This window comes from Moesziomyces antarcticus (assembly GCF_000747765.1).
Source record: "Moesziomyces antarcticus DNA, scaffold: scaffold_v10010, strain JCM 10317, whole genome shotgun sequence".
In the NCBI taxonomy this organism is placed as follows: Eukaryota; Fungi; Basidiomycota; class Ustilaginomycetes; order Ustilaginales; family Ustilaginaceae; genus Moesziomyces; species Moesziomyces antarcticus.
The window spans coordinates 393,900-421,062 of record NW_014639000.1 but is presented as its reverse complement, the minus strand read 5'-3'; the positions used below and the strand labels follow the sequence as shown (position 1 = coordinate 421,062).

The following is a 27,163-nucleotide window of genomic DNA, read 5'->3' as shown; positions in this document are numbered from 1 at the left end:
CCCGGGGGGTGAGAACATGGATGGACAGCGGAGTTGTCTCGCTTCCGGCACCCTGGTCTGGCAGCCACACCGGATGCCGATGCGCCAGAGAACTCGCCTCTCTACGGTTCCCCCGTGCCAAGTGGAACCAAAAGCCAAGTGGACACATGGATGACACAAGCGGCCGTGGCGAGACGGGTGTCAACATCTATTTCCACCGACCTCTCTCATGTGGAGTTGCGGAGCGCGCTCGCGTGGCCGCAACAGACGACGGCTTTCTCCGTAGAGCCTCTTCCGTGTCCAGCCTGAGCCTGGCAGCCGCGTCCTGCTCTAAACTGAAGCGCGAGAACATGCCCAGAGCGCAACGAGCTGGACTGCAAAGCAAGCGAACACTCGAGCAGAAGACTCGACCAAACGCCAGACCCGAGGCACACCGACCGAAGAAGAGCAAGAAAGACCCTTGCGGGGGAAAAGGAGGGATCGGATCGGGCCAAATACGAGTGCAAGCCAAGCACGATCTCGATTGCCAATCTCGCCGAAGTTGCAGCGATATCTGCAGACGTTGTTGGAGGGGGAAAAGGGGATATTTTGAGGAGCGTCCTACAGCTCGGCAGGGCGGATGGATCTAAATTCTGCAACATGCTGCGGCCAACGTGCTGACGAAGCTTAGAGCTAGAGCCCGGCCGGGCAACTCTGCAATAGACGAGGTCGGATGGATGGAGGCGGCAGTAGCTAGAGCATGTTGCCGATCGACAATGCATTTCAGAGCCAAGTTGACTTACCGACCTCACAGCAGCCCATCTGGAACACACCCGAAAATGGGGACTGCAGTTCTGTCTCGGGAAAAAAAGGACGGCATCTTGAGCACGATGCGAAGGTCGCCCTCGCTCTTAATCGGCGGTGGTGATTTCATTTGAACCTCAGAAACTACCCGACGCACATGCGATATGGCGGGTGGGATGCAACCCCAAAGTTTTGCGGACGGAAATGCACGGCGACGTCCGTCTGGGCTGGTAGCGAGTGGAAGCGCAACATGCATGAGCAGGATCGGCACTCGTCCGTCACGCCGTGCAGCAACGTGCAGACCTCGAGCCAGGCGGCAGTTGCGAAGCGGCACTCGCTCGCTCGCTCGCTCGCTCAACCAGGCCCATCCACAGTGTGCCTGAACAATGAATTCCGAACAATAAATGGATGAGCGAGCCAAAAAAAGATAGCGGATTTCCAGATCGCTGCACCAAGTGAGTCTGCAGCGGAGTGGTTGTGCGATTGGCGTCCGGCAGCAGCGCTCAGCTACAGTGAATTGATTTCTTTTTTGTTTTTTCTGTACTGGCATGCCTGCTGTGGCCTTCGTCATCCCAGTGAATCGCAGGGCAGCGCGCTCCCATTCCAGAACAAAGAAAAAAATAAATCCAACATGCAGCACCTGCCGACACGCAGCATACAGACGCACGCCAACAGCACCGTGCAGCAGCAGCACACAGAGACTCTCTCGCTCGGTGCACCGAGGCCAACTCGCTTGACTGCTCACCTGCTCGCCTGCTCGACGGGCGCATCCATCTCGCAACGCCAAAAAATGAGGAGCCCATCGTAGTCACCGCTATCCCTCATCTCGTCGCGGCACTTTGCATCTGCTGCCACTTTCACCCGCTGCCGTCTGATATCACAGCTCCCCTGCCTTTCGCCGTCCAGCGTCTTCGCGTGCATCACCCTCCTTTTCGTCCCTCACCGCCGTCAACTCCGCCGTCACGAGCCACACTCACGGATCTGGATCTTCCACCATCACACATCTGCCTAGCCTTGATCGCCTTTTTTCGATATCCACGCGCCAATCACCTCCCCGTTGCACCCACGGAACAGCATTCTCGCATCGCATCCCCATCGCTGCAAGCTCTCGCTCCTCTCCACGCAGACATCTCAGCCGTGCCTTCTTCCAACTTGGACTCACTCACCGCTTCGACATGCGCGAGCCCTAAGCCTCTACTCGACAACTCTCCTTCCATCCATCGTGCTCTCGTGGTCCAGCGCAGCTTCGATCCAGCCTGCGCGTGTCCGGCCCCGCTCGACTCATTACTAGCTCGATAGGCAGTCACCGCCGAGCCGAGAGCGTCCGCCTTTGCCCACGAGCCTGGCCAGCAGTCCGCTACGTCCGATCACGTCGCTGAAGCGCATCTACATCGCCATCGGTACCTCCGGCGTACTTTCCCACACCACCCTCCCAGCTCTGCTCTGCTCGACTGCTGGAATCCTGCACCAGCCATGCCCGCACCCCTCGCCAAGGCCACATCGCGTGGCAACGCCTCCATCCAGAGCCACCCGGCCGGCACTTCCGAAAAGGTGTCGCTTCCCACCACTGCATCCACCTCCCAGCTCCAGCCCGTGCCTTCCTGGCCTCGTTCCAGCGCTTCGCCTCAGGATGAACAGGCTTCCACCAAGGCCGGTCTCAAGGCTTGGTGGGCCTCCTTCACAAAGGGCCGCGCCAACAAGGAGAAGAAACCGCTGGACAACCGCGTCTTTGGTGTTCCGCTCCGCCAGTCTCTCAAATACGCCAGCGTCGCCATCTCGATCGCCGGCGAAGACGGCCAGCAGTATGTGTGGGGATACGTGCCTGTCGTCGTTGCCAAAGTGGGCCTTTACCTCAAAGAGAACGCCACCGAGGTCGAGGGCGTCTTCCGCATCGCTGGTTCCCAAAAACGCATGAAGGAGCTACAGGAGACCTTTGACTCGCCGCCGCGCTACGGAAAGTCGGTCGACTGGACCAAGTACAGCGTGCATGATGCCGCCAGCGTGCTGCGCAGATACTTCAACCACATGCCCGAGCCCATCGTCCCGCACGACCTCTACACCGAGTTCCGCAATATCCGCGCCAAGGAGAACTTTGACGAGGACGGCGCCATTCGCACCTACCGGTTGCTCATCTCTAGCATGCCGCCTGCCAGCCAGTACTTGCTGCTCTACGTGCTCGACCTGTTGGCCGTGTTTGCGCGCAAGTCGGAAAAGAACCTCATGCCATCCAGCAACCTTGCCGTCATCTTCCAGCCGGGCATGTTCTCGCATCCATCGCATGAACTCTCGCCGGGCGAACACAAGCTAGCCGTCCAGGTGCTCGAGTTCCTCATCGACCACCAAGACCACTTCGTGCTGGGCATGCAGCCCCAGCCTGCTTCGCAACTGCCTGCCGGCGAGCTCACGGCTGTGTCCAAGCCCGTCACAGACACAGACGTGCTGGTTCCCTCGGACAGCGACGAGGAGCAGGGTGAGTTGCACGTCCACGAAGGTGGGGGCGCACGCCTGATGCGCAGCAAGACCACCAAGCCCAAGTCCAAACGATACGGCCTCGGCTTCTCGCGCCGCACCCACGCCAACGACGTCACGAGCGATGGCGAGGAGCTGCCCCCGCAGGACTCGGGTGCTTCGGGCAAGAGTCCGAACAACGAGGACCCGACGTCTCTGGCCAACCTTGCTGCGCCAGCGAAACCTGCCACGGGCCTTCGCCGCAGCCGCACGGCGCCTTCGCGCAAGCCTGCCGAGGGAGTATCGCCGGCGCGCAAGGGACGTCGTCCGCGAGCGTCTGCGGGCGACAAGCGCGCGGCCGAGGAGGAGCATCGCAGAATCGTTGCAGCACTCATCCCGCAGCCACCCGAGCCGCGCTCCCAGGCGATGCAGAAGGCAGCCTCGAGTGCGGGCCATGCGCAGTCGAGCGCTGCAAGTGCTGCCGCGCGATCGTCGACCGAGACAGGTCTTGCGCCGCCAGCCTCGGCGCCGATGCGCAAGGCGTTGTCGGCCGCGGATGCATCGAGCTCGCCCGAGCCATCGGTCAAGGTGGCTGCTCCTGCCTCGGCGGGCCACGACACGTCGGGCCTTCCGACCCCGCCGCCGTCCAAGATCATGGCGTCCGACGCATCTGCGTCTGCGCCTGCGTCTGCACCCAAGCAGAGCGGATGAGGCGCGATGCGCATGCCTCTTGTCGCGGTGCACGCCATCTCAACATGGTGATGCGACCAACGAACAATGACTTTTCTTCTTTATTCCTTCTTCCTTCTTCTTGCTGCCGTGCCAGTTCGATTCTCTGCATATACCTGTTCGGGCTGCACATCTACCTCACTGTGGATTCTTCTTTGGATGTGCCATGTGCACACGGAATCGCTCCCCCACCTCATGCTCGTTTGCGCCTTCATTCATTGTAACGGCTTTTGTCATTCGGCTCTTGTTTATTTTATTCTGATGGAATTGCGCTCCAGCCATGCATACTTTGCGATCTTGGTCGTGGCGTGTGTGTACGGTAGGCTTGTGCTGCGGTGACAGAGTGTCTACTGAAGTGGTTCTGCGGATGCGTCCATCTCTTCGCCTTCGAGCGGGGCTGCTGCTTCTGCGCCGGTCCACCACGAGACCAAACCTAGGCCGCTGCCTGCGATGCTAGCAGTGATGCTGTAATGTGGCTTGGTTTCCTTAGCGGTATGTTGGTTGTGGTGTAAAGCTGACGACTGTGCCGAGTCTGTGGTGGGATTTGCAATGGGGCCTGGTTCGGCGTCCCAGAACTCGTCGGACTCTATGGTGAAGCGCACCTGTTCCGCAGTGTCGAGGTACATTCGTTCGTCTGGATGGCTGAGCAGAGGGTCTGCGGCGATTTCGTCTGTGCGTGCTTCGTAGAGCCAGAACCAAGCGCGTTCCTGGTGGTCAAAAGCACAAGGCTTGGGGATCAAATGAGCCGGGACGTAAATGTCGTCAAAGAAGCCCATTGTAATGCGGATCCCTGCTTCGTCCGAAGACTTGATCTTTCCCGTCAAAACCTCCTGCGTGAAAGGACGGAAGACAACCAGTCGGAAGGTTACGTGGTGGTACAGACAGCCATCGCCAAATCGAACCTTGCCCTCCGAACAGCTGAGGATGTCGAATAACGATACGCAGAGGCCGACGTCGGGAAGGATCTTGTTGGCGTACTTGATGTTGATCTGGTCCGAGATGCTCGTGAGAGAAGGCTGCCCGAATGCGGAAGGATGCACGCTGATCGTGTCCTCGATGTCCGCCAGCACGAACATGGTCGACCGAAACACACCGCGCGCGTGCGCCGCCCGCGGTTTCGAGAAGAGGTGATGGGCGAAGAATCGACGGTGTTGCTTTTACGCCGACATCACGGCTGTTGGGGGAGCCTCGGATGCAAATGGCGCAGCGTAGGCTGGAAGCTGCGCGAAATACGCCTCGTGCGCGCAGTGATAGTGATCGCTTTGGCAGAGGTTGGTATGGTCGAAGGCTTCGTTTGGTGTCCTCAACCATGAAATCTTCGCTCCACTTGATTCTTCTCCCGACATCCGCATCCTCGCCTCCAAGCTTCTCAAAAATTTCGCCGAGTTTTGCAGTGTTAAGTCTCTCGGAACGGCTGCTCCACTTTTCGCCGCTCGGTCCGCAAAAGTGGAACAGCGCTGAGTCTTTGAGCTTCGGAAGGCCTCCGACCCACTCGACATTTTTCCATCCTCTCCTCGTCAACCCGCTGCACCACAATGGAGTTCAGCAGCCTCAAGGAGCAGAGGCACCAGGCGCACGATGCTGCCGAAGCACGCGCAGCAGCAGCTGCGGCTTCGGTAGATGCCGACGACTCGCCGCGTCAGCCCAGGTCGTCTTCATCGCGAACGACGCAGAGCACCAGCGGCGCGAGTGGCAGCCGCAGCCGCGACGCCCACCCGGTCGCCGAGTCGCCGTTTGGAAAGGCTATGACAGATCCAAACGTGGCTCAGTCGGCTCAGTCCGAACCAGTCCACTCGCAGCCTCTCGAAGATGGCTCGCTCCCACAGCCTGATCGCCCCGAGGGCGTTGAGGGCACTCCGGCGAGCGCTGATGATCAGGCCGTCGAAACGGAAGAACCGCCCATGCGGCCACACAATCTGCTCACGGCGACAGAGATCCTACAAGGAGCGCCTGGCTCGGCTTCGCCGTTTGCGCCTGCACCGATCCTGCGTCTGAATGCGATTCGCATCTCTGGAGCCGGACGTGCGCTCCGCCCTAGCTTCCTTGCTTCGCTGTGCCGGCCCTACCTCGACCCGACGCTTTCGACGCAGAACGCAGACGTTTCGCTGCTCAACACGCTCCACTACGGCTCGCGCACCTCGCACGTGCTTCCAGGACAGCCGACGACGCTGGCGTCCATCCTGGCGCTCACCTCGTCGCTCGCGGGCGATCTGGACAAGCTCGACGTCTTCCGCAACATCGAGGCGTCGCTTGCACCTTCGGTATTTCCCGGCGCAAGCGAGGAGGACGTCGATGTGATCCTCGCGTGCGGCCGCCCTAAGGGCCGCGTGTTCCTCAAGTCGTCCACCGACGTCGGCAACGGCGAGGGCTCCGCCTCGGTGCAGGGCCGCATCCGCAACGTCTTTGGTGGCGCCGAGACGCTGCAGGGCTCGGCGACGTTTGGCACACGCACGCGCCAGGCGTTCAACGTCGAGTTCGGCGCGCCCCTCGCAGGCAACCCCGACATGTCGTACCGGCTCGCGGCATTTTCGCACGACCGCGACCTTTCGGCGTTCGCCTCGGTCTCGGAGACCATTCGCGGCGTGCGCGCCAGCATCAACTCCAGCTCCACCTCGGAGCCCCAAGGCGTGATCAACTCTACCGGCGCCGAGGAGGACGAAGGTGTGGCGACGACGCAGCACGAATTTGCGTACGAGGCGTCGCTGCGCGAGCTCGCCAGGGTCCGACCGTACGCCAGCGTCGCTGTCCGAAAGATGGCCGCGGCGCCCAGCGTCAAGTCGGCACTCAGCTGGACGTGGCTGCGTGACAGCCGCGACAGTGTGGTGTTGCCATCACGTGGTAGTAGGATGCGTACGCTGCTCGAGTACGCCGGCCTCGGTGGCGATGCCAAACACGTCAAGGCGGAATTCGAAGCGTCGACCGGTCGACATTTCTCTCCCCTTGCATGGCTCTTCCCGTCAATGGCGTCGTCGGCAGAGGTGCCAACATCGCTCATGGGGTCAGCGGCAGTGGGCAAGGAGGAGGGAGAGGTAGTAGGCGAGGTGGCACAGGGGCTGCATTCGATCTTTACGACACTCACGCTGCGCACGGGTGTGGTGCACGCCCTCGGCAGCTCGGCATCACATCTATCGGATCGATTCCAGCTCGGAGGTCCTACATCGGTGCGCATGTTCCGACACTCGTCGCTGGGGCCCAAGAATGGTCAGGACTCGCTGGGAGGCGATGCGTTCTGGTCGCTCGGGCTGTCGATGTTCTCGCCCATCCCCAACAAGCCGCACTGGCCACTCATGCTGCATGCGTTCGCCAATGCGGGCCAGCTTGCACAGCTGCCCACCGACGCAGTGTCGAGCAGGGTGGGAGCGTGGAAAGAGCTTGCACAGCCCTCGACGGCGGCCGGTGTCGGGCTCGTGTATACTCAGGGCCAGCTAAGGGTCGAACTCAATGCCGGCGTCCCGCTCACAGCGCGCAGGGGAGACGGCATGGCAAAGGGTCTCCAGCTCGGTATCGGGATCGACTTTCTTTGATCGTCTTGACCCGGCTCGCTTTGTCTTAATACACGGTGGCCATTGGCATGCCACCCACGTGCAATTGCGGCTGTTCAGGCAATGCGGTTTACGGGCGAGTGGTGTTGTAGGTGAGATTGCAAGAGTTAGACATGAGTTCAAGGCCGTGGTGATCCGGATGGATCCTAGCTCCTTCCCCGGGACGCTTTGCAACGATGCTTGTCGATGCGGGCGCGAATTAAGAGTGGAGCGAGTCAGGTTTCACGATGGGGTGTTCTACACCTGGTTGCGAATGGTTACAGGCATCAAGACGACTTGTCGGGCTGTGGGGTTTCGTCTGGAGATCTAGCGTTTGGGTCGCTTGGTTATCCCGACAAGGCACGGTGGGTCGAGACTAGATTGTCGAGGCTGTTGGGGTTGTTGATCTCGCGCGGCAGGACAAAGTCGCTCTCGCTGAAAACCCACAGGCGGATGTAGTCGTGGCGACGTACCAAAAACTTGGCCGAATCTACCAACGAGTCGTCGGCGCCCGTGCAAACATAGCCGTACTCGCCGGGGTAGTCAGGATGCGTGTAGGGAACGAGCGTTCGACCTTCAGCCTTGGCATGCTCGGTGAAAAACGCCAGCTCCTCGTTGAAGTACGACGGAGAAATGTTGAGAAACACCAGCACCGAGCGGCGATCCATAGCCATGTCTACTGTATATTGGCAAGCTTTTAGAGATTGTAGAAAGGGGGTGTTGGGTAGGGTAGGGATCGCGGGACTAGGATCGTAGGAATTTCAGCTTATGTATTCCGCACCATCATCAGGAGATGTTGACGCTCATCTCTGCTTGCGCCTCTTCGGTCACAGTCGGAGCGAATCGGCGCGGCAGGAAGCAGCTGCGCATCCTTGCGCAATCCGTTCTGGAGCTCATTGAGGTGATCCCGCACCTGGCCGAATCACGCCGTGACGGAGCGCAAGATCCATCACAAGTCCAATCACGCGCTCCCACACCTCACAGAACAAAGTTTAAGCTCTCAACCTTATCCTGCGCATCGCAGAGAATCACGCCGGCTATCTTCCGAACGTCACATTGCGCAGCACAGAGGCGCTTTTGAGAGCCACGTTGAGGCCGGAGCCAATCTATTTCAGGGCAAGAGATTCCACGGCGAGAGAACGTTCTGCACCTTATATATTGTCCGAACTTTCCCGCTTTCTGGTTCTGTTGTTCCCACCATCTAGCCGGCAAGTTCGACGACCCCTCCACTCACCTTTCGCCTCCAATCCTTGCACAAGCAACTCTTGCGATGTCGTCCGAGGTGCCTTTGACCGCATACTCGAGGGCACACCTCGAGGCGATGCTGTCTAGACCCGAGAGTGTCCTCCTCAGAGAAAGTTGGGCGCAAGTCGATCTCAGCCGACGCGCAGAACGGCTCTTGGTCGTTACCAGCTTTCTCTGGTTGACCTTGACCCTGGATAAGCTATATCTCTCTCAAGGGGTCGAAATCAACGTCGAACTGTTCCTCGGGCTCTTGCCAGCTTCCGCGGCGGCGTGGTGTCGACGACGCCTCTCTCGCATCCGGGAGGAATGTACTCCATTCGAACCCGAGATGGAAAGCATGTTTCAGCATCCCTTCGGCATGTCTCAGGACTTTCGGGCACCAGTAGACCTGTTGGCCGAGTTCGCCTTTTTCTACACGCCGACCCCCGAGCGATACCAGGCCGACATCTGGTCTGTACTCAGCAGGGCTCTCTCAACGATCCTGCCAGGTCCGATCAGACCGTAGAATCCACAATGATCCATCCTCGACTTTCAAGCGAGAATGCGCTCGCCTACAATCGACAATCACATCGCCGTCCGCCACTCGCATCTGCCACTTGCGTCTGCCTGGCAACCAAGCCCCATATCCCCGTCAAACCCCTTTTCGACCTTTCTGCTCTCAGACATCCCTCCACCGCACAATGACAACACAAGACGACCATCTACCAATGCAAAAACTGTTTTTTCTTCTTCTTCGAGCTTAGCGTTACACGATGTGAGATCAGAGGTCTTCCTCCTTGACGTAGCCGGGGTTCTTGAGGAGGATGGAGAAGCCTTCGAGCACGTGGGCGTAGCTGAGGTACTCCTCTGATCCGAGTTCGGCGCGCTCGTACGTTCCGACGCGGACGGGGGTCGTATGTGTTTGGAATCCACTGATCGTGCGGGGCTTACCGGCCTGGCCTACGACATCGACGGCCTTTCCGACGCGGACCGAGGTTGGGAGGGCCTCTAGCTTTTCGTCGAGCGTGATGAGGAAGCGCGGGTACATGGCGGGCGTGAGCATATACAGCATCCAATGAGCCTGATCCAGCACGAACCCGCGCGCATCGGTCATGGACGTAAGCAAGGTCAAGATGCCCGCGACGGCGGTCCTTGACATGAGCTGACGATCGGTATGGTACGGATTGATGCCGATCGTACCCTTGCCCATATGCACGAGCCCCTGCGATACGCGCACCATAAACAGACAGTCGGGTTCCTTGTAGTAGTATCCCGCCAGCTGCCTCAGCATCTGACCCAACCTCGCATTGTTCGATCCAGCACCCACGAGACCCATGGCAAGAATGGCGTTGATCGCCACATCCAGATCCGAGTCGTGCGAGTACTTGGAGAGCGTATCGATGACGGGCATCGACGGATCCGACGGATGCAACAGTGCCAAGGCAAGCGGCACCGCCCGACGGATCGTAGGCTCGCCATAGTGCATGAGGTGCGAGAGGTGACGCAACGCCATCTCGGCACCCACCTCCTCGCCCATCGTGACGAGCGCAATACCGATCACGGCAAACGCCTGGAAGAGCTCGTTGGCCTCCTTGTCCTGACTGGCATCGCCCGAATCGGCGTCAGCATCGCCGCCACCGCTGGCGCTATTGTCGTTGTTGTCGCCGCCCTCGGCATCGTCGCTGCCGTTGGCGTCTGGTGTGGAGCGCTCGGTGCAGTAGTGGAGCATGGTCTGGACCTTGAGCACATTGCCGGTGCCGGCGTAGGAGCACATGTCGACGAGCACCTGCGCCTGCTTGCTGATGGGATGGTCGATGGCCTTGAGCGTCTCGATCGTGGCGTCGCTCTCGTCCTGCTTGCCGAGGAAGAGGAGCGCGAGGCCGAGGATCATGAAGCGCGACCACTTGTCGTCGAGCTGCGCCGGGTCGCGTTCGAACATGCTCTGGAGGATGGTGGGCGTGATTTCGCCGTGGCAGCTGCCGGCAAAGACGAAGCCGAGCGAGAGCGCCGACATGGCGGCGACCTCCATGGGCGTCGTCTCGTCCTGGATGTTGGGCAGCAGCAGTGCGGCGATGTCCTCGCGGCAGAGGCCGGCGTAGGCGAGGCCGAGACCGACGATGGCCGAGATCTTGAGCGGGATGCTCTTGGACTCGATGTGCTCCGAGAGCAGCGCAAGGGCCTCGTCGAGCTCCGAGCGAAGACCGGAGTGGACGATGCCGTAGGCGAGGAGTGCGCCGGCCTTGATGGCCTCTTCGGACGAGTAGGAGTACTTGTCGATCTGGTCGAGGCCGGTCTCTGTGTTCCACAGCAAGCTCATGCCGAGCGAGGCGGCGGCGGAGAGCATGCCGTGGTCCTTGTTCTTGTAGATCCACGAGTTGCCCTCGGGCGCGTCGACCATGAGCTTGTCGTTGCCGAAGCCGGCGTTGACAAAGGCGTTGACAAAGGTGCTGGCGAGGTTGCCGCGCGCCGAGTCGACCGAGGAGCCGAGGCCGGTGCGCGAGTTTTCGAGGTGGGTCTTGTAGATGTCTTCGAGGCTCTTTGGCTCGACGACGTTGAGCTCCTTGCCAAAGTTGACAAAGTGGCGCGAGAGGTGCGAGTTGTACATGATGTCGAGCAGTTCGTTGTCGGTGATGGGCGCGTCTTCGTCCTGGAGCCACTCGATGGGGATGTGCTGGCGTGCGAGCATAAAGGCGAGCTGCTTGCGCATGGTGGGATTCTTGGGCGCCTCAAAGTCGGAGCGGATGAGGTGCTTGTCGCCGAGGCGGAGTGCGAGGGTCATGGCCTCGGTGAAGCGGTCGTGCTTGCGGTAGATCTCGTGGGCGGTGCGGAGGAACATGGCGTCGTCGGGGGGCACGAGGAGGTTGACGCAGCTGACCATGTAGAGGCATACGCGTGCATAGGTGTCCTTGTCGACGAACTGGGGCAGCTTGTCGATGGCCTCGAGCTCGAGCAAGAGGTCGACGGCGTCTGCCTCTGCGTTGTGGGAGAGGCTGAAGGGGACGACCTGGAGGGCGAGGTCGAGCAGCTCGTCGGTGTTCTTGTCCTCGTGGGAGCGGGCGGTGTACTCTTCGCCGAGCTCAGCGGCGAGATGGCGCATGTATTCGTGACCCCACAGACCTGGGTCTTCGGACTTGCCCGAGGCGGCGACGTGATTCGCCTCGAGGCGGAAGTGGAGGGTTTCGCGCTGTCCGTTGTCCGAGTAGGTCATTGCGAGGACGGAGAGGATCTCTGCAAAGAGGCTCTTGTCGTCGGAGGCGTGATTCCAAGCGTTGTAGAGCGTCTTGAGCTCTGGGTAGTGTGGACGGAGGAACTTGAGGGGTTTGGGGACCGAGGTCATGGAGGAGGTGCTTGTGCGGATGAGGGTGCGGAGGGACTCGAGAGCGGGACGGTAGAGGGAGGCGTCGTCCTCCTTGAGACGCTCTACGAGCATCTCGAGCTCGTTTTTGAGCTGGAGGTCGTCTTCGCTGAGCTCGTCATCGGGCTTGTCCTTGGCATTGGCACGCTTTTCGGAGAAGGGGGGCAGGCCTTTACGTGCTGCTTCCTCGCGCTGCTCTTCCTTTGCCTTTTCCTGGTCGGACTTCTTTGGGTCGTCGACGGGGACGGTGATGTCGAGCTCCTGGCCGTCACCTCGCGCCATGGTTGCGGATTATGAGGGGCTGGGGCCGGCGGTGGCAGGCTGTTGGCTGGAGCAAATAAGACCGACGTGCGCAGAGGATGGTGGTGGGGAAATGGGCGCGCCGATGGGATGAGAGATGCGACTGCGGTGGTGGTTGGTCGAGAGCAACACGTCGAGAGTTGAGTTGGTTTGGTGACAAGCGCTTGCGACGTTTGCTGCTGCGGGCGCGCGTTCGGTTTCGAGAGGCGTGTGGAGTGGGAAGAATGGCGGCCGTTGCGCGTTCTCTCTCTCTCGTGGCCCCGGCGCGCTGCAAAAGCGCCTCCTCAGCGCAGCAGCTCAAGCCGATCACCTCGAAACTCCACTTTTTGGGGGCTCGAATTTTGACAATGTTAGGCCACTGATTCTGCAGCTCCATCTTGAATTTTTGCAATGTCGCCATCTTCGGCCCCACTCGGCTGGAACGCGCGCCCGATGTGGAGCGAAGCCATGGATGCGGAAGTCCGTGAATCTTGGATTTTCAAAAAAAGGAGCGGCGAGTTCGGGGAGGGAGCACTCTCTCAAAATCGAAAAAGAGCTGTTTGCGGTTCATATGCGCGCTCCATATTTCCAAAGTGCGCAGGTACGAAGGCAGAGCACAGCAGCACAGCAGCACAGCAGCACAACAGCCCTGCGCCAAACTCAGAATCCAACGCAAACACGCCGTCGCAAAGCCAAGCCAAACTGAGCCGCATTCCTCAGAAACTGCTCCATCATCACCACCACCACCATCCACATCTGCTACCGTCTGGCTTCCATCGAGTCTGACGTGCACTGTGCTTGATTCCAGCACAGTCTGGAAATCCGCCCTTCCTTTTCCTCGTCCCCTCCCAACATCCAGCCGCCATCATGCTCAGCAAGGAAACGCGCATCATCACGCTCCTCGTCATCGACGTCGTGTTCTTCTTCGTCGAGATCATCACCGGATATGCTGTTGGATCGCTCGCCCTCGTCGCCGACTCGTTCCACATGCTCAACGACGTCATGTCGCTCGTCGTCGCGCTGTGGGCCGTGAAGCTCTCTACAAAGTCGTCCGACCATCGCTTCAGCTACGGCTGGCAGCGCGCAGAGATCCTCGGCGCGCTCGTCAACGGCGTCTTCCTCCTCGCACTCTGCTTCAGCATCTTTATGGAAGCCATCGAGCGCTTCGTCAACGTCACCGAAGTGTCCAACCCCAAGCTCGTCGTCGTCGTCGGCTCGCTCGGTCTCGCAAGCAACCTCGTCGGCCTCCTCCTCTTCCACGACCACGGTCACGCCCACGGAGGTCACGGTCACTCTCATGGTCACGGCGGCCACTCTCACGGCCCCCACGACCACGCTCACTCCCACGCACTCCCCGGCACCGACGCCGAGCACAGCCACAGCCACTCTCACAACGCTCCGCAGCAGGACCCGCCCGCCATCAGAGACTCGGCTGCCAACGCCAAAGGAACCACCTCGAACGACGACGCTGCAGCCACCAGCAGCTCGGCTGCCAAGCGTGGACGCGGCCGTGGTGACAGCGTCGGCTCCATCCTCGGGCACCCCGCCCAGACGCGTGCATTCGTCGTGCAGACCGCCCACGACCTCGGCTACGATGCCGGCACCAGGCACCAGCACTCCAACTCCATCACCTCGCTCAACGGTGGCGCACACAACGAGCGCTCGCGCCTCCTTGCCAACGGCTCGCACGACTACGGCGCCACCGATGGCGCTGCCGCCGATCTCGAGGCCGGCACGTCCAACGCACCCAAGAACGGCCGCTCCGCCGACCACGACTCGCACGCCGCCGACCACGATGCGCCCGGTCACGGCCACTCGCACGGAGGTGGACACTCGCACGGCGAGGGCAGCATGAACATGCGCGGCGTCTTTCTGCACGTGCTCGGTGATGCGCTCGGCAACGTCGGAGTGATTGCCGCTGGTCTCTTCATCATGTACTCGTCTGCATGGTGGCGATTCTACTCGGACCCCGCGATTTCGTTCCTGATCACCATCATCATCTTCCACTCGGCGTTACCGCTGGTCAAGTCGGCGTCGTACATCCTGCTGCAGGGTGTGCCGGCGTCGGTGTCGCTCGAGGCGGTGCGCAAGTCGATCCAGGCGGTGGAGGGGGTGATCAACCTGCACGAGCTGCATGTGTGGCAGCTTTCGGAGAGCAAGATTGTGGCGTCGGTGCATGTGCTTGTCGACTGCAGTGCTGGGCAGACGGACAAGTACATGAGCATTGCTGCGCATATTCGGGATAACTTGCATGCGTGGGGGATTCACTCGAGCACTATCCAGCCCGAATTTGTACCCGGCGGACTGCGCGAGGCGGCGATTCTCAGTGGGGTTCAGGTGGCAGAGAGCGATGATGAGGGTAGGCTTAGGACGGTGCAGGGTACGTTGGTGGAGAACGAGGTGCAGAAGGTAGATACCGCGTGTTTGATCGCGTGCGGTAAGGATAACTCGTGCCAGACTGAGAGCTGTTGTCCCCCCACCAATGGGGCTAGTCGTGCCGCGTCTGGTTCCAACACCCCCACGGCCTAAGACGGCAGCCCTCCATCACTCTTTTCTTTTTGCTCGACTTAGTTGTGGCGCGCCTGTATAGATCCAGCGTCGGTGCGAGGTAATGATCCGTTAGATGCCTGTCTCCAAGTTGCCAGTGCTTGTCGGTGCGAGCGTGTGTGCAAGGAGAAAGCGGATGGGGGTTAGTTTCGAGCCGAGATTGTGTGCGGAGTGGGCAGCGCAATAGCGTTGCGGTATGAGACGCCGCATGAGCCCGAGGTGGAGCTCCTCCTCAAAGCGGTGAGACGATTCGATCGAGTTGCCAATGTGAGGCGCAGCTGGCAGGCGCCACTCTCCACAGCTAAGTTAGCTCCGGCCTCGAATCTCGGCACGACAAGCTGCTCGCACCAAGGCAAGCCAAATCATCTTTGGCAACTTCTCAGCCACAGCCACTTGCCATTTCCGCGCTTGTACTACAGCACGCCCATCCCCACCACCACCTTCAGTCACAACACATTCTCTGATCACATGCCGTCCTTGCAACCGTGCAAGTGGGGTAGAGAGGAGGGGGGGTATACGAATTCCATCATTTGCCATATTCTAGAAAAACGCCCATCGGGAGGCGGTATTCTTCTGCTTATACACCTTGACCAAGTCGCCAATCACACCCGCGACATGTTCCAGCTTCTGCTTCCTCGTCTGCAGATCCAAATGCTTCTTGACGGCTGGATTCTCGCGTGCAAACGCCTTGAGCTGATCCGCATCGAGGTGGTGCATGAGTTTGGCGTCGATCTCGCGCGGGAACTGGTAGAAGAACTCGGCGAGCAGCTCGATGTTGATAAACATCACGGCGGTGTACGTCAGCTTCTCGGCAACAATGTTGAGGAACGTCTCGGGGCAAAACGCCTTGGTTTCAGGACCGCTTTTGCAGCGTCGGGATCGCAGACTGCCCAAACGCGTCCGAAGCATCCGCGAGCGTTCGCTAAGGAAAAGTGCCTCGCGTGCCTTGATCAGTAGCGCCGAATTGTAGTCCGGCCGTGTAGGATCGTTGCTGTCGTCGTCGGCATCGTCGGTCGATGCGTCGGCAGATTCTTCGCGCGCGCGCAGACGAGCTTGCACGCGCCGCCGCTCGCGCTCCTCCATATGCGTCACATACTCCATGGCCCCCTTGAGCCGCCTACCCCCAAGCAGCTTCTTGATCCCGTTGAATGCCGCATCGCACATATCCAGCTCGCGCTCCACGAGGCTCACCGACCGCTGCCGTCCAGCCTCCCACTCGGCCGGCTCCACCTCCACCTCGTACTTGAACGGCTTGACGCAGTTCTCCACCTGGTCGGCGGTGAGTCCGAAGCGCTCGCGCAGGATGGCACTGCTAAACGCCACGATGCGCTCGGCCGCCTCCGGATGGTGGTTAAACGGCTCGCTCCTAGCCAGATGCTCGATCTGCGTGCGGATGGCATCCACCACGAGCTGCGTCGACATCCTCCCGATCCCCGCCTTGGTGAGCGCCGACGACGACGCATCCAGCTTGTACTGCCAGTACTTGTCGAGCTGGTCCGGCGCCAGCTTACGCGCATCGGCAAGCTGCGCCAGCTCCGGCGTGCGTGCATCGCTCCAGTACATCTGCGCGAGAATGTCCATGACCTTTTCGTCGAGCGCGTGCTTGAGCAGCGCACGCACCTCGGGCTTGCCAAAGTGCGCCGCAAACTGGTTGAAGCGCAGCTTGAGCGCATCCATGGTCTCGGCGGCGTACGACTCGGCCGTGATGGTGCGGTCGTTGTACTGCACCTTGAACTGGTACGACGCCTCCTCGAGCTCCACCTGCACCGCGTTGGCGATGCCGTGCAGCGACGAACCCATGCTCTCCTCGAGCACCGTCATGAGCCGCCTGCGCAGCGTGTCCGTGCCCGTCATGGGCTCGACGCCCGCATTGCGACCGCGCGCCGGCGCCTTGAAGTGCTCGCGGTTGGCGTTGAAGTAGTCCGACTCCTGCTTGGTCACCATGCTCGCCATGCGACCCTGTCCGGCGCGGTCGTGGCCCTGTGCGCTCTGGAACATGCCGAGGCTGCTCTTGCACACGACGCCCACGTAGCCGAGCGAGAGCGGATACTTGTTGTTGGACAGGATCGCCGCGCCCACCTCGGGCGGGACGAGGTCCATCTTTGTGACGACGCCGATGGTGCGCAGTCCCAACGGATCGACCTGCCTGCTGGCGCGCAGCGCGGGCGAGTTGGCGAGGTCGACGTCGGCGGCACACACGGCGAGGATGATGTTGGGTTCCTGGATGTACTTTTGGCACAGCGTCTGGATCCTCTCGCGCAGCTCGTCGGGCTGGTCCATGCTGGCGATCTGCACGTAGCCGGGCAGATCGATGAGCGTGAGGTCCGGCACGTGCGGGCTGTGGATGCGCAGCTCGATGGGCTCGTCGCTCACGCACTCGGCTGCGGGCACCGCCATGTTGAGGTCGTAGAGCGTCTTTTGGACGTGCGAAAAGTCGGTGATGCGGCCGAGGCCGAGGCCGGGGAATTCGGCGTACTCGACGAGCGTGTCCTTGATGGCGGCGCGGCCGGGCTGCGCGGGTGTGTGGATGAGCGTGAGCTCGATGGGACGCCGCGTGACCATGTTGTTGCCCTTGGGCAGGAACTCGTGACCGACGATGGCCTCGAGCACGGAGCTCTTTCCGCTGCTCTGCGAACCGATGACGACGATCGAGGGCAGCGTGAGCTGGTCCGACTCGTGGTCGATGTCCTTGAGGATGTTGCGCACCTCGATGAGCTTGCGCGTCAGCAACATGAGCTCCTCGGTGCTGGTCTTTGATGTCGCGTCTGCGGTGCCGTCGGTGGAAGCCTCATCGTCGCCAAAGAGCGACGATGCGACGACGGCAGCTGCGCCGGCCATGGCCGAGGTGCCGTTGGGATCGGGACCTCCGCTTCCGCCGCCGCCGGCCGACCATTTCGTTGTGACATCTTCGCTGCTTTGAGAGCCGCTGAATCCCGAAAACAGATTGCGCAGGAATCCAGGCGTGTCGGGGAGCTCGATAGCGTCGAGACGCTCGCTGAGAGCCTCCCACGAGTCGCGTGCATTCTCGAGTGCATCGGCACCCAGCTCCGAGATGCCCGAGTAGGCCTTCTTGGCGCGGTCGGAGAGGCGACCATAGGAGCGGCCGAGCATGTCCTTGAACTCGTCGACCTTGTAGTTGGCGTAGGCGAGTGCGCCGCCGCCCGCCGCCAGGCCGTAGGCAGGCAGGCGGACGGCGCGGAAGGCGGCTTTGGGGACCGAGTTGAACGAGATGGCGCGCACATGCATGAGGCGGCTGCCGCTCGACGAGGCGGTGAAGTGGGCTGCAAAATGCGCATCGGGCGCACCAGGGCGGTGGGCAGCGAAGCGCATTAGGGGCTGGCGGAGGTGGCCTGCGTGTGCATGGATGGGAGACGAGAGCGAAGCTGCGCGTGAGTGTCCTGCGCGCTGCGCAGCAGCTCGAGTGGCGGCCGAGTAGGTCGACATGATTGTATGTGGCGGAGCGAGTTGGCGGCAGAGTGGTTTGATGAGGAACGACAGAGGGTGTTGCTTGGGTGTGGCCTTGACGTGGCTACAAAGACCGATGGGCGGTCGCCGCACTAGTCCATGGAGAGCGGCGTGTCGTTTGTTGTTCGTTCGGATGTGAGACGCCCCCAGCTTACGATGTGTTGCGCATTGGTAGTGGTGGTGTTGATGGAGGTGGCGATGAAGTCGATATCCATCGATTTTGCTGGCTGAGCCACCGATCCTCCACTTTTCGTGGGCAAACAACACGCTGCGGGGCGCCCACTTTTCGATTGTCAGATCTGCAGTACCAACAAAGTCAAAAATTGGCTGCGCGCCCATTCGACTTGGACGCGTCACTTTACGCGCTGCGCGACCGCACTTTTTGGGGCCACGCCTTTTCTGCTGAGTTGCACACGAGACCAACACCGCTCACCACCACCAGCTTCATCCTGATGACCACCTCCTCATCCACCGACACCGAGCGACCGCACAAGACCGTCAAACTCGCGCACACACCCACAATGACAGTCTCTGCATCTTCGTCTGCGCTGCGTCTGCTGGTGCAGCGTCATCCCGCGCATCCGCTCGCCAAGCTGCCCACGCGCGGCTCGGCGAGTGCGGCGGGCTACGACCTGTATGCGTCCGAGGCGGTCGTCATCCCGCGCGGCGGCCGCAAGGTCGTTCAGACCGGCATCTGCCTCGCCATCCCAGAGGGCCACTACGGTCGTGTCGCCCCGCGCTCGGGTCTGGCAAGTAAGCATGGCATCGATACAGGCGCGGGCGTCATCGACGCCGACTACAGAGGCCTCCTCGGCGTGCTGCTCTTCAACCTCGGCGACGCAGACTTTACAGGTAAGCAAATCCCTAACTATGCACACAGAAATGGACAAGGTACTGACTTTGGTTCGGGCAGTCAACGAGGGCGACCGCATCGCACAGCTCATCATCGAAAAAATCGCCACCCCCGAGGTGGAGGAAGTCGAGAGCCTCGACGACACCATTCGCGGCGCGGGCGGCTTCGGTTCCACCGGCGGCTTTGGCTCCAAGACCTCGTCCTAATCACACACTAGAATCTGTTCACCATACATTGCTGGAATTTGCACTGCAGTTGGGATATTACATCGCGCGGCGATTGTGCCAGCAGCTCTCGTGAAACACTCGGCCGCACTTTTGCACCACGATGCGCTGCCTCCTCTCCTCCCCTTCCTCCTCCTGCCAGGCGGGCATGAATTGCGCCGCCGTCAGCGTTGCATCCCCCTCTTCCTCTTCCTCCGTCTCCTCGTGTTGTTCGGGTTCCTGTGTCTTGGGCGGCTCGTCATTGATCCGGATCGCAATGCTGGCGGTGGAATTGGTGCGCGTCATGAGTGCGCTCGCGCCGCCGTTGGCCCACGAAGAGCTCCGGCTCATCTCGCGGCTCGGCGCAAAGTAGCCATCCACATCATCCGCGCCTGCGCGGATCTCGCTCGACGCCGAGCGCACCACGCCCTTGCCCTTGTCCATGCGCGGCGATGCCAGCGGTGCCGCCTTGCCGTCGTACGGCGACTTGGCCCGCCGATGCTGCACCACCTGCGGCGTCAGCATGGCACCGCCCACCTCCTCGCGACCCACATCCACCTCGGCAGCACCAGTCGAGCCACGCTTGGGTCCAAGCACCACCACTCCACACGAGGCGCAGCGTGCACCGACGCCGATCGACGGCCGCCAGCCGTGCCGACGCTGCGCATGCAGCTTGCGGAACTGCCGGAACGTGTCGCGCTCAAACAGCTTGTTGGTGATCCCCAGCAGCTCGGCACGCAGGTGGTAGGCCGATAGCATGCCATCCAGCACCCCCCGGATCTCGGCATAGTACTCGGCACCTCCCTGCTTCCCTTCCTCCGCGGGAGTCGTCAGCCGCCGGAACAGCGCCGGGAACGAGACCGCCTCGGCAGCCGTCGATGAGATCAGATCCGACAGCGTGTCCTGCACAATATCGCGCACGCCGTTCAGCAGATCCTTCTCCTCACCCTTCGAGCCCGGGTCGTCGCGACGCGAAGAGCCGTGCGCTACATCGTGTACGAGACGAACCATGCTGCGCAGCAGCCTGAACCACACCTCGTCCGTATCGAGCGCAGCCGGCGCTGGGGCGTCGTCGTCGCTCTCGTGTCCGCCGAATGCATTCGCGCGCTCGATGCACAGCCGTACAGCTACCTCGATGCACCGCCGCACGTCGGCCAGCAGCACCTCGGCTGCGGCCGCGTCGGCGACGAGCACGAGCGACTGCGCAGTGCGCACACACGCCGCATCGAGCTCTTCGAACGCCTCGTCTGGCCGCCCGAGCCGGTCGAGCGCCCACAGCAGTGCATCGCTGTTGGCGGCCACGCGCGAGTCCTTCCCGTCGGCGTCGCGGCACGCGCGCACCAGCTGCTCCAAGTCAAAGTACCCCGGCGCCCGTGCGTCCAGATTGCGCACCACGGCCGCCGGCTCGTACCGCCGCAGCAGGTCCAGGTACACTTGACGCTCGCACGCGTCGAGGTGGTCCGCATCCGCCCGACCCCCATCGGCACTGTACGCCCCTGCGTCGGCGCCATCCACTGGCTTGTGATCCACCCAATCCAATCCATCGCTGCTGAGCTCCTCCGACCGAGGCTGAGAAACGGCCTTGCGCACATGCATCGGCTCAAAGAAGCACTGCAGATACAGCAGGTGGCGCTTGTCATCGAGCTGCGCGAGTCGCTGCAGCACCTGCGCGTGCCGGTCCGGATGGAACCGGTCGAGCATCGCGGCGGTCTTGAGTGCATCCAGATCCAGCAGCTCCGCGATGTGGTCCACCAGCTGCTCGTGCAGCCGCGTCACGAGCTCGTTTCTCCCGCGCGTGTTGCGTCGCGAGGCGTTGAACAGCGTCTCCTCAAAGTGCGCGAATGCATCTCCCGGCCCTTGGTCGTCAGGCGCGTCGGGATCCAACTGGCTCGCCAGTGCGCCGCCATGCAGGTGGTCGCGCAGATACATGCCCAGCAGCCGGTCCCACTTGTCCTCCTGCCGGAACGCCGACCTGAGGATGCGGCCGAAGCCGGCACGCTCAAACGTGTCGAGCCACGCATCGTCGAAGCGCGGCTTGTAGTGCGAGAGCAGGCACTCTGCTGCGAGCTCGCGGTCGGCGCGCGTCGATTCGACCGTCTCCACCTCGTCCACGTCGCCGTCGCCGTCGTGCAGCGGGATGGCGAGCGACCGCAGCAGCTGGTCGACGTGATGCTGCGGCAGGTGGATGAACTGCGGATACTTGGGTGCGTTGCGCGCCACAAAGATGTGCACAAACACGCGCGCCGTCAGCGGCAGCGCCGGCGCTCGCCTATCCGACGCGCCCTGCGAGCCGGCAAGCTCGAGCAGCACATCGACCGCCAGCTGCCGGCTGATCCGCTTGCCCACCACATCCTCGTCGTCGAGAAAGCCGTCTTCGAACGCGAGGTCGAGCGCATCCAGCAGCGCCTCGGCGTCAAACTCGAGCAGCAGCCGCAGGTACGGGTAGATCGGCTCGTGCTCCGCAGTGTCGCCCACGTGCTCCGGCTCGTCCGGACGGTCTTGCAGGCCGTACAGCACCAGCCGTCCGCCCGGGCCGGGCGGCCACAGCATACAGCTGCCGGAAAAGACAAAGTTGTAGATCGAGCCCTTGGCCTTGTCCGCCTGCTCGGCGTGCTCGAACGGCTCCTGGCTCGGATACCGGTTGCCCGTAAGCACCACCGAGAGGTACGAGAAGACGCGATAGCCGTCCTCGAGATCGCGCTCCGCCGCCTCCCAATCCGCCACGGCTGGGCTAGCAACCGCCGCATCGGCATCATGGTCCTGGATTCGGATATGCGCATACGGATCAGTGTCTGCACTTGCCTCATCCTCGCTGACGAGATGCTGCTCCTTCCACCTCCGCCCCAGCGCGCGGCGCACGGGGTGCAGCAGCTCGATGATCGGCGAGACATAGTCGTCGAGCGCCGCATTGAACACGTAGATCAAGGCGTCGTACAGCCTCCTGTCGAGACACAGCGAGAGCGCCTGGTCGAGATCGAGCGACTTGGGATCCACGTGCCAGATGATGCGTTCTGCCTGATCATACTCCTCGCGATCCCGTCTGAACGCCACGAGCCTCTGCACCACCGGAATCGGCAAGCTGCTCAGCTCGCCCGAGACGATAAAGTCCTCCATCTGCCCGACAAAGATCGCCTCGATCCCGTTGTCCTCGTACTTGTCGTAGAGCGTTTCGAAGAGAAAGTCGAGCTTGCCGAGCGACAGGCACGCGCGCGCGCACACGCTCGCCAGGCCCTGAAACAGCTCGGTGCGGTCGACGCCTCTGCCGTCCGGGGTGACATGGGTGTCGTCCGTGAGCCTATCGGGCGAGAAGGCGTATTGGGCCGAGGCGGCCATGAGTTCGTGCAGCTTGTCCGCCACGATGCGCGTGCGTTCGCCCGGGTCCGACGGGAGCCCGACCGCCGAGCCGAGGAAGCGGCCCTGGTGGAAGAGCGTGGCGAGCTCGATGGCCGAGAGAAAGTCGCCGCGCGAGACGTAGAGCAGCAGCCGGTCGGCCCACGACAGCAACGTGCCCACCACAAGATCGGTGGTGGTGAGGAAGAACGAGCGACCCTTGGAGACGCGGATGCTGTGATTCACCGCCCACGAGCGCTGTCGCTCTTCTGCCTGACCCTGGTCCTCTGCTTCGGGGGTCTCGGAGTGCGGATCGTATGGCTTGCCGAGAAGCACCGCATCGAGCGACTTTTGCTCGACGGTCCTCGCCAGAACAACGGCTGCGCTTCCGTTGCGCATGCGCTCCGTGACTTTACCGGCCCGGCAATCGAACAGCGCGAGCCCGGTGCGCGTGGTGAGCATGAGCAGATCCGGGCTGAACCACTGAAGTGCGACGATTCCGTCTGGCTCCTCGATGCCCTGTTCGCCGGTGAGTTCGACGGGTTCGATTTCGTCAACCACCTCCGCCGGCGGCAGGGCCCCGTTGCGCGCCGTCCGAACATCTGGACGCCGTTCGATCCTGCGCACGACGAGCCTGACGAGATGCAAGTTTCGACCGAACGAAAACGCGAGCACCGGATTGGTCTGCCTCTTCCTCTTGCCGTCTGTTTCGGTCGAAGCCGGATACCATGCCAGACACCCTGGCTGCTGGGACTGCGCAGCCTCATCAGCCACGACGCCCTCGCCGCCCTTCTCGGCGTGTTTGGTGGTGTGGACCTTGCGGTACCAGGTTCTTGGCGTAGGCTTGAGCCCGACTAAGACCATCTTGGCGGGGGTGATCATGGCGATGAAAGTGGTCTCGTCGGCCGCATGCGGTCTGGGCCCGAGCGGCAGCGGTGTGAGCTGAAAGATGACGCTTCTGCTCCTGGCATCTGCGAGACCCAGCTCGTCCTCATGCTCGTACTGCGGATACTTGCCGAGCAGTCGGAGGGTGTCGTTGGAGCTGACGCCGAGGACCTTGCCGAGCGCATGGTAGAAGGCAAGGCCCTTGTTGTCGGCCGACACGATGGCGGTGTGGCGGAGGCCGACGAAGCCCATGTGTACGATGGCCGAGCCGGACAGGTGGCCCTCCCTCTTGCCCGCCTTGACGGAGGAGAGTGGCACGGGCGGCACATGACGCGCGGCACGAGCTGGATGGGAGAGATCGTAGAGAAAGATGTTGCCCGAGGCATGGCCTACGCCCAGGAACGAGTGGTCGGACGAGAGGGCAAGCGCGGTGACGGCATCACCGTGGCCGCGGCCGTCGTGACCGCACGAGGCGATGGGATCCTGAGCCAGGTCGCATACGACGGTCTTGCCACCCTGCGTTCCGACAGCGATGAGTCCTCCCGCCACCGCCAGCACGGTGGGAATCGGGTCCGGGGCGTCTGGGGCCGACTTGGCAGCAGCGAGGACGCGGCGCAGGACGGACCACTGGACAAAGTCGCGAGCCAGCTCGTCGCGCTCGTTGAGCATGGTCTCCTTGAGCTCTGGCCTCTTTTCTGCGTCCTCAGAGGGTGCATGCTGTTGCTCATGGACTGTCTTCGCACCGCGCTGTGCTGAAGAGGGGAAGGAGCGGTCGCTGAGAAGCGAGACCTCGCTTTGCGCCGGTGGCAAGGTGGCACTTGTGAGTGTGCCGCCGTACGGGAAGGAAGCTCGTGCGCGACGGCACTTGGTGGTGCCCAGGACGGAGCCGCTGACGCTGGTGGAGAAGGAGCTCTGGCGCGAGCGTTGTGGCGTGGACGAGTGCGCCATTGCTGACCTGCTGGCGTCGTCATCTCTGGACGATATTGGCGCCGGGGCGAAGAAGTCTGGAGGCAGGGGCGAGCGCGGTTTGCGTCTGGGAGACGACGACGAAGGCGAGCCCGGAGTGCGGAGCGGCGAGGTGCTGGACTGCAGCTGCGCGAATGCCGGAACTGCAAGAGCCGCCGTGGTGGACCTGCCGACGGTGGCGCGGAGGCGAGACAGCGATGGATAGGCATTTGGGCGCTGGGGAGTGGATGCCGATGTCATTGTGTGCGACTGGCGAAGGAGCGAAAGGCCATTTGCGGAGGTGGATCTGGGCGTAAAGATGCGCGAGGACGACGGCAGGGACGAGAGCGGATGGCGGTTCTGAAGCGAAGAGGCGGAGCGCGTGTCGAAGCTGACGTCGTTGGGAAGCGGGTGCGGATACCGAAATGAAGATCCGCTGTCGCTCGGAGGCGCATCCGCCGATTGGTCACCGTCGGCAGGCAGCGGCAATGCCCTCTGCGTTCTTGGAGAAGACGCAGCTGCATGATCACTGGAGCCGGCGTGTTGGTCGTCGGCGTCAGCCACGTCGAGCTGCTGCTCATCATCGCTGCCAAGGATGTCCTTCATACGGGCGCTGTACGAGTCGGAGCCCAAGTCGATGGATGCGTTGCTGTCGTCCGGCGTTGCTGTGTGGATGTTTGCGGCGGTGTCGATGCCGGCGTAGACAAAGTCATCATCATCGTCGTCGTCGAGATCGTCATGTGCTGCATCTTTGCTGGTGGAAGGGAGGGCATCGTGATGCAGGCCATTTGGTGGCTGTGTGGGCGGCGAGTCGAGGACGTCTTGCATCTGCTGGTCGTAGGAGCGATGCTGATCCGCATGGTAGGTGGATATGCGCTGTGCATACGACGGCTCTGCATCCCACGGATTGGACTCGGCCGAGCCGTTGCGCTGCATGATCGGTGCACTGTTGCGTATAAGCTATGTGGATGCCAAAGGAGCCATTGCGGACGGGAATGTCGATGCGATGGGATGTGGTTGCAAGTCAGGATGGGTGTCTCGGCTAGAAGATGGAGAAAGGGCGTCAGTGCGCGGTTGGGCGGTTGGGCGGTTGGGCGTGGAGGTGAATCGGATCGCATCGGCCATCGACTTTTTGTGGAGCGGCGATTGCGATTCGCGCGGACCTCAACACTGTTACCAGCAACGATCTCACACTTAGAATCCGCGCGCACGGAGCCGAGCTTTGGATTCCGCTTTTTTGGCGGTAGGAAAGCGCGATTTCGCGCGTTGTTGGTTGGATTTGGGCTGCATTGCCGTTTCGACCCGGACTTTGGGCAACTGCCCTCGCTATCCTCCGCACCACCATCCTCGCTGGTCACCTTGTCTGCGTATCGACCATGTCGTCCTCAACACAAGCCGCTCTACCACAGCACGAGCCGTTCCGAGCGCTCTACATCCACACGCACGATGTGTCTCGCTCACTCAAGCCGTCGGCCGACGGTGAGCTCGCACACGCCATCCACCAGACGCTGCACTTTGCACTCGACGGTCATCCGGACGACTACACTCCCGCCGCCGCGAACTCTGGCGCAGGATCCGGGTGTGATCCTCTAGCCACGATGCCCACCTCGTCTGCGCCCAACGGCTCGTCGTCGGCGCTGGCCGTCAACAAGGGCTTTGCGGCTACGGGGGATGCGGAAAGGCCGTACATCTCGTACTACTGGGACGCGCACAGCGGGACATTGGCACTGCCGAACCCGGCGACGATCACGAATCCCGTCGCGGATCCGTGCTCGTCCGACCATCGCAGCTCGTACGAGATCACGGCCAAGTTGTTTTTCCTCGACGAGGTGGATGCGGGGTTGGTGGACGAGGCGCTTACGAGGCTGACGCGCACAACGGGCATCATCACCATCGACACGCTCGTGCTCTCGTTCCCCACGCTTGATCTCGACTCGAAAACTTCCACATCGACTGACGCCATTGGCAAAGTTGCAGAGGTGTGGGGGCATGTTTCGCAAAACCCGCAGCTGTTTTCGCTGGGTCTGGCCGACATTTCACCGTCGAGCTTGGATGCATTACTAGGTTCGCTCGATCCACCGGTTCAGCCGCCATCGATGCCGCTGTTCTCGCCTGCCATTCCGCTGTCGAGTACGACGGATGCTGCGTCGTCCAGCACAGCTGAACCGGAGCAGGCATCGGGCGATGTGGCTTCCGAGGACGTATCGACGGAAGGTACGTTTTGGAACATGGAGTATTCGCTCGTCAGCAGCGCACGCAGACCACGACTCGTGTCGATCAATGTCAAGCAGGACCCGTGTGCGTTCGATCGGCAGTTCAGCCAGTACTGCGCAGGTATGGGCATCCAACTCGTAGCACACAGTGATAGGCGCGATGTTCTGCCACAAAGGACTCTTCCTGCGCTTATGGACGAGTTCGAACACAAGATGCCAAAGAAAGCACCGAAGGCGTTGAGGCCAAAGTGGGCTCTCAAGTATACCACCCTCATCAGGGATAGGGGAGTGCTGGCGGATAAAGGTTATATCGTCTACGTAGCTGCCGAGTAGCGCTCACATTCCCACACCTCGTATCTAGACTGTCTACGTCGCTCGCCACACCAGCGCATCCTCATTCTCTC

The 27,163-nt window shown here is 61.7% G+C and overlaps 11 protein-coding genes across 11 annotated transcripts; 6 read left to right on the top strand and 5 right to left on the bottom strand.

Moving 5' to 3' along the window:
- Positions 1 to 2,235: 2,235 nt before the first annotated feature.
- On the top strand, positions 2,236 to 3,921 carry PAN0_010d4073 (rho GTPase activation protein; the record flags this gene model as incomplete). Its single annotated transcript, XM_014800527.1, has 1 exon — positions 2,236 to 3,921. One exon carries the CDS (start codon positions 2,236 to 2,238, stop codon positions 3,919 to 3,921), a length of 1,686 nt encoding a protein of 561 aa, XP_014656013.1.
- Positions 3,922 to 4,286: 365 nt separating this feature from the next.
- On the bottom strand, positions 4,287 to 5,015 carry PAN0_010c4072 (polymerase III polypeptide H; the record flags this gene model as incomplete). Its single annotated transcript, XM_014800526.1, has 1 exon — positions 4,287 to 5,015. One exon carries the CDS (start codon positions 5,013 to 5,015, stop codon positions 4,287 to 4,289), a length of 729 nt encoding a protein of 242 aa, XP_014656012.1.
- A 459-nt stretch (positions 5,016 to 5,474) lies between these two features.
- Positions 5,475 to 7,463, top strand: PAN0_010d4071 (mitochondrial protein; the record flags this gene model as incomplete). The annotated part of the gene is made up of 1 exon (XM_014800525.1): positions 5,475 to 7,463. The coding sequence occupies one exon, from the start codon at positions 5,475 to 5,477 to the stop codon at positions 7,461 to 7,463; it is 1,989 nt and encodes a 662-aa protein (XP_014656011.1).
- A 344-nt stretch (positions 7,464 to 7,807) lies between these two features.
- Positions 7,808 to 8,134, bottom strand: PAN0_010c4070 (uncharacterized protein; the record flags this gene model as incomplete). The annotated part of the gene is made up of 1 exon (XM_014800524.1): positions 7,808 to 8,134. The coding sequence occupies one exon, from the start codon at positions 8,132 to 8,134 to the stop codon at positions 7,808 to 7,810; it is 327 nt and encodes a 108-aa protein (XP_014656010.1).
- Positions 8,135 to 8,253: 119 nt separating this feature from the next.
- PAN0_010d4069 (uncharacterized protein) lies at positions 8,254 to 9,210 on the top strand (the record flags this gene model as incomplete). Its single annotated transcript, XM_014800523.1, has 2 exons — positions 8,254 to 8,389; positions 8,666 to 9,210. 2 exons carry the CDS (start codon positions 8,254 to 8,256, stop codon positions 9,208 to 9,210), a joined length of 681 nt encoding a protein of 226 aa, XP_014656009.1.
- A 255-nt stretch (positions 9,211 to 9,465) lies between these two features.
- On the bottom strand, positions 9,466 to 12,321 carry PAN0_010c4068 (26S proteasome regulatory complex non-ATPase subcomplex Rpn1 subunit; the record flags this gene model as incomplete). The annotated part of the gene is made up of 1 exon (XM_014800522.1): positions 9,466 to 12,321. The coding sequence occupies one exon, from the start codon at positions 12,319 to 12,321 to the stop codon at positions 9,466 to 9,468; it is 2,856 nt and encodes a 951-aa protein (XP_014656008.1).
- A 568-nt stretch (positions 12,322 to 12,889) lies between these two features.
- PAN0_010d4067 (cation efflux protein) lies at positions 12,890 to 14,847 on the top strand (the record flags this gene model as incomplete). Its single annotated transcript, XM_014800521.1, has 2 exons — positions 12,890 to 12,919; positions 13,132 to 14,847. 2 exons carry the CDS (start codon positions 12,890 to 12,892, stop codon positions 14,845 to 14,847), a joined length of 1,746 nt encoding a protein of 581 aa, XP_014656007.1.
- Positions 14,848 to 15,405: 558 nt separating this feature from the next.
- PAN0_010c4066 (dynamin GTPase) lies at positions 15,406 to 18,669 on the bottom strand (the record flags this gene model as incomplete). The annotated part of the gene is made up of 1 exon (XM_014800520.1): positions 15,406 to 18,669. One exon carries the CDS (start codon positions 18,667 to 18,669, stop codon positions 15,406 to 15,408), a length of 3,264 nt encoding a protein of 1,087 aa, XP_014656006.1.
- Positions 18,670 to 18,782: 113 nt separating this feature from the next.
- Positions 18,783 to 19,389, top strand: PAN0_010d4065 (deoxyuridine 5'-triphosphate nucleotidohydrolase; the record flags this gene model as incomplete). Its single annotated transcript, XM_014800519.1, has 2 exons — positions 18,783 to 19,182; positions 19,244 to 19,389. The coding sequence occupies 2 exons, from the start codon at positions 18,783 to 18,785 to the stop codon at positions 19,387 to 19,389; spliced, it is 546 nt and encodes a 181-aa protein (XP_014656005.1).
- Positions 19,390 to 19,446: 57 nt separating this feature from the next.
- On the bottom strand, positions 19,447 to 25,482 carry PAN0_010c4064 (lateendosome to vacuole transport-family protein; the record flags this gene model as incomplete). The annotated part of the gene is made up of 1 exon (XM_014800518.1): positions 19,447 to 25,482. One exon carries the CDS (start codon positions 25,480 to 25,482, stop codon positions 19,447 to 19,449), a length of 6,036 nt encoding a protein of 2,011 aa, XP_014656004.1.
- Positions 25,483 to 25,922: 440 nt separating this feature from the next.
- On the top strand, positions 25,923 to 27,092 carry PAN0_010d4063 (uncharacterized protein; the record flags this gene model as incomplete). The annotated part of the gene is made up of 1 exon (XM_014800517.1): positions 25,923 to 27,092. The coding sequence occupies one exon, from the start codon at positions 25,923 to 25,925 to the stop codon at positions 27,090 to 27,092; it is 1,170 nt and encodes a 389-aa protein (XP_014656003.1).
- Between the last annotated feature and the right edge of the window lie 71 nt (positions 27,093 to 27,163).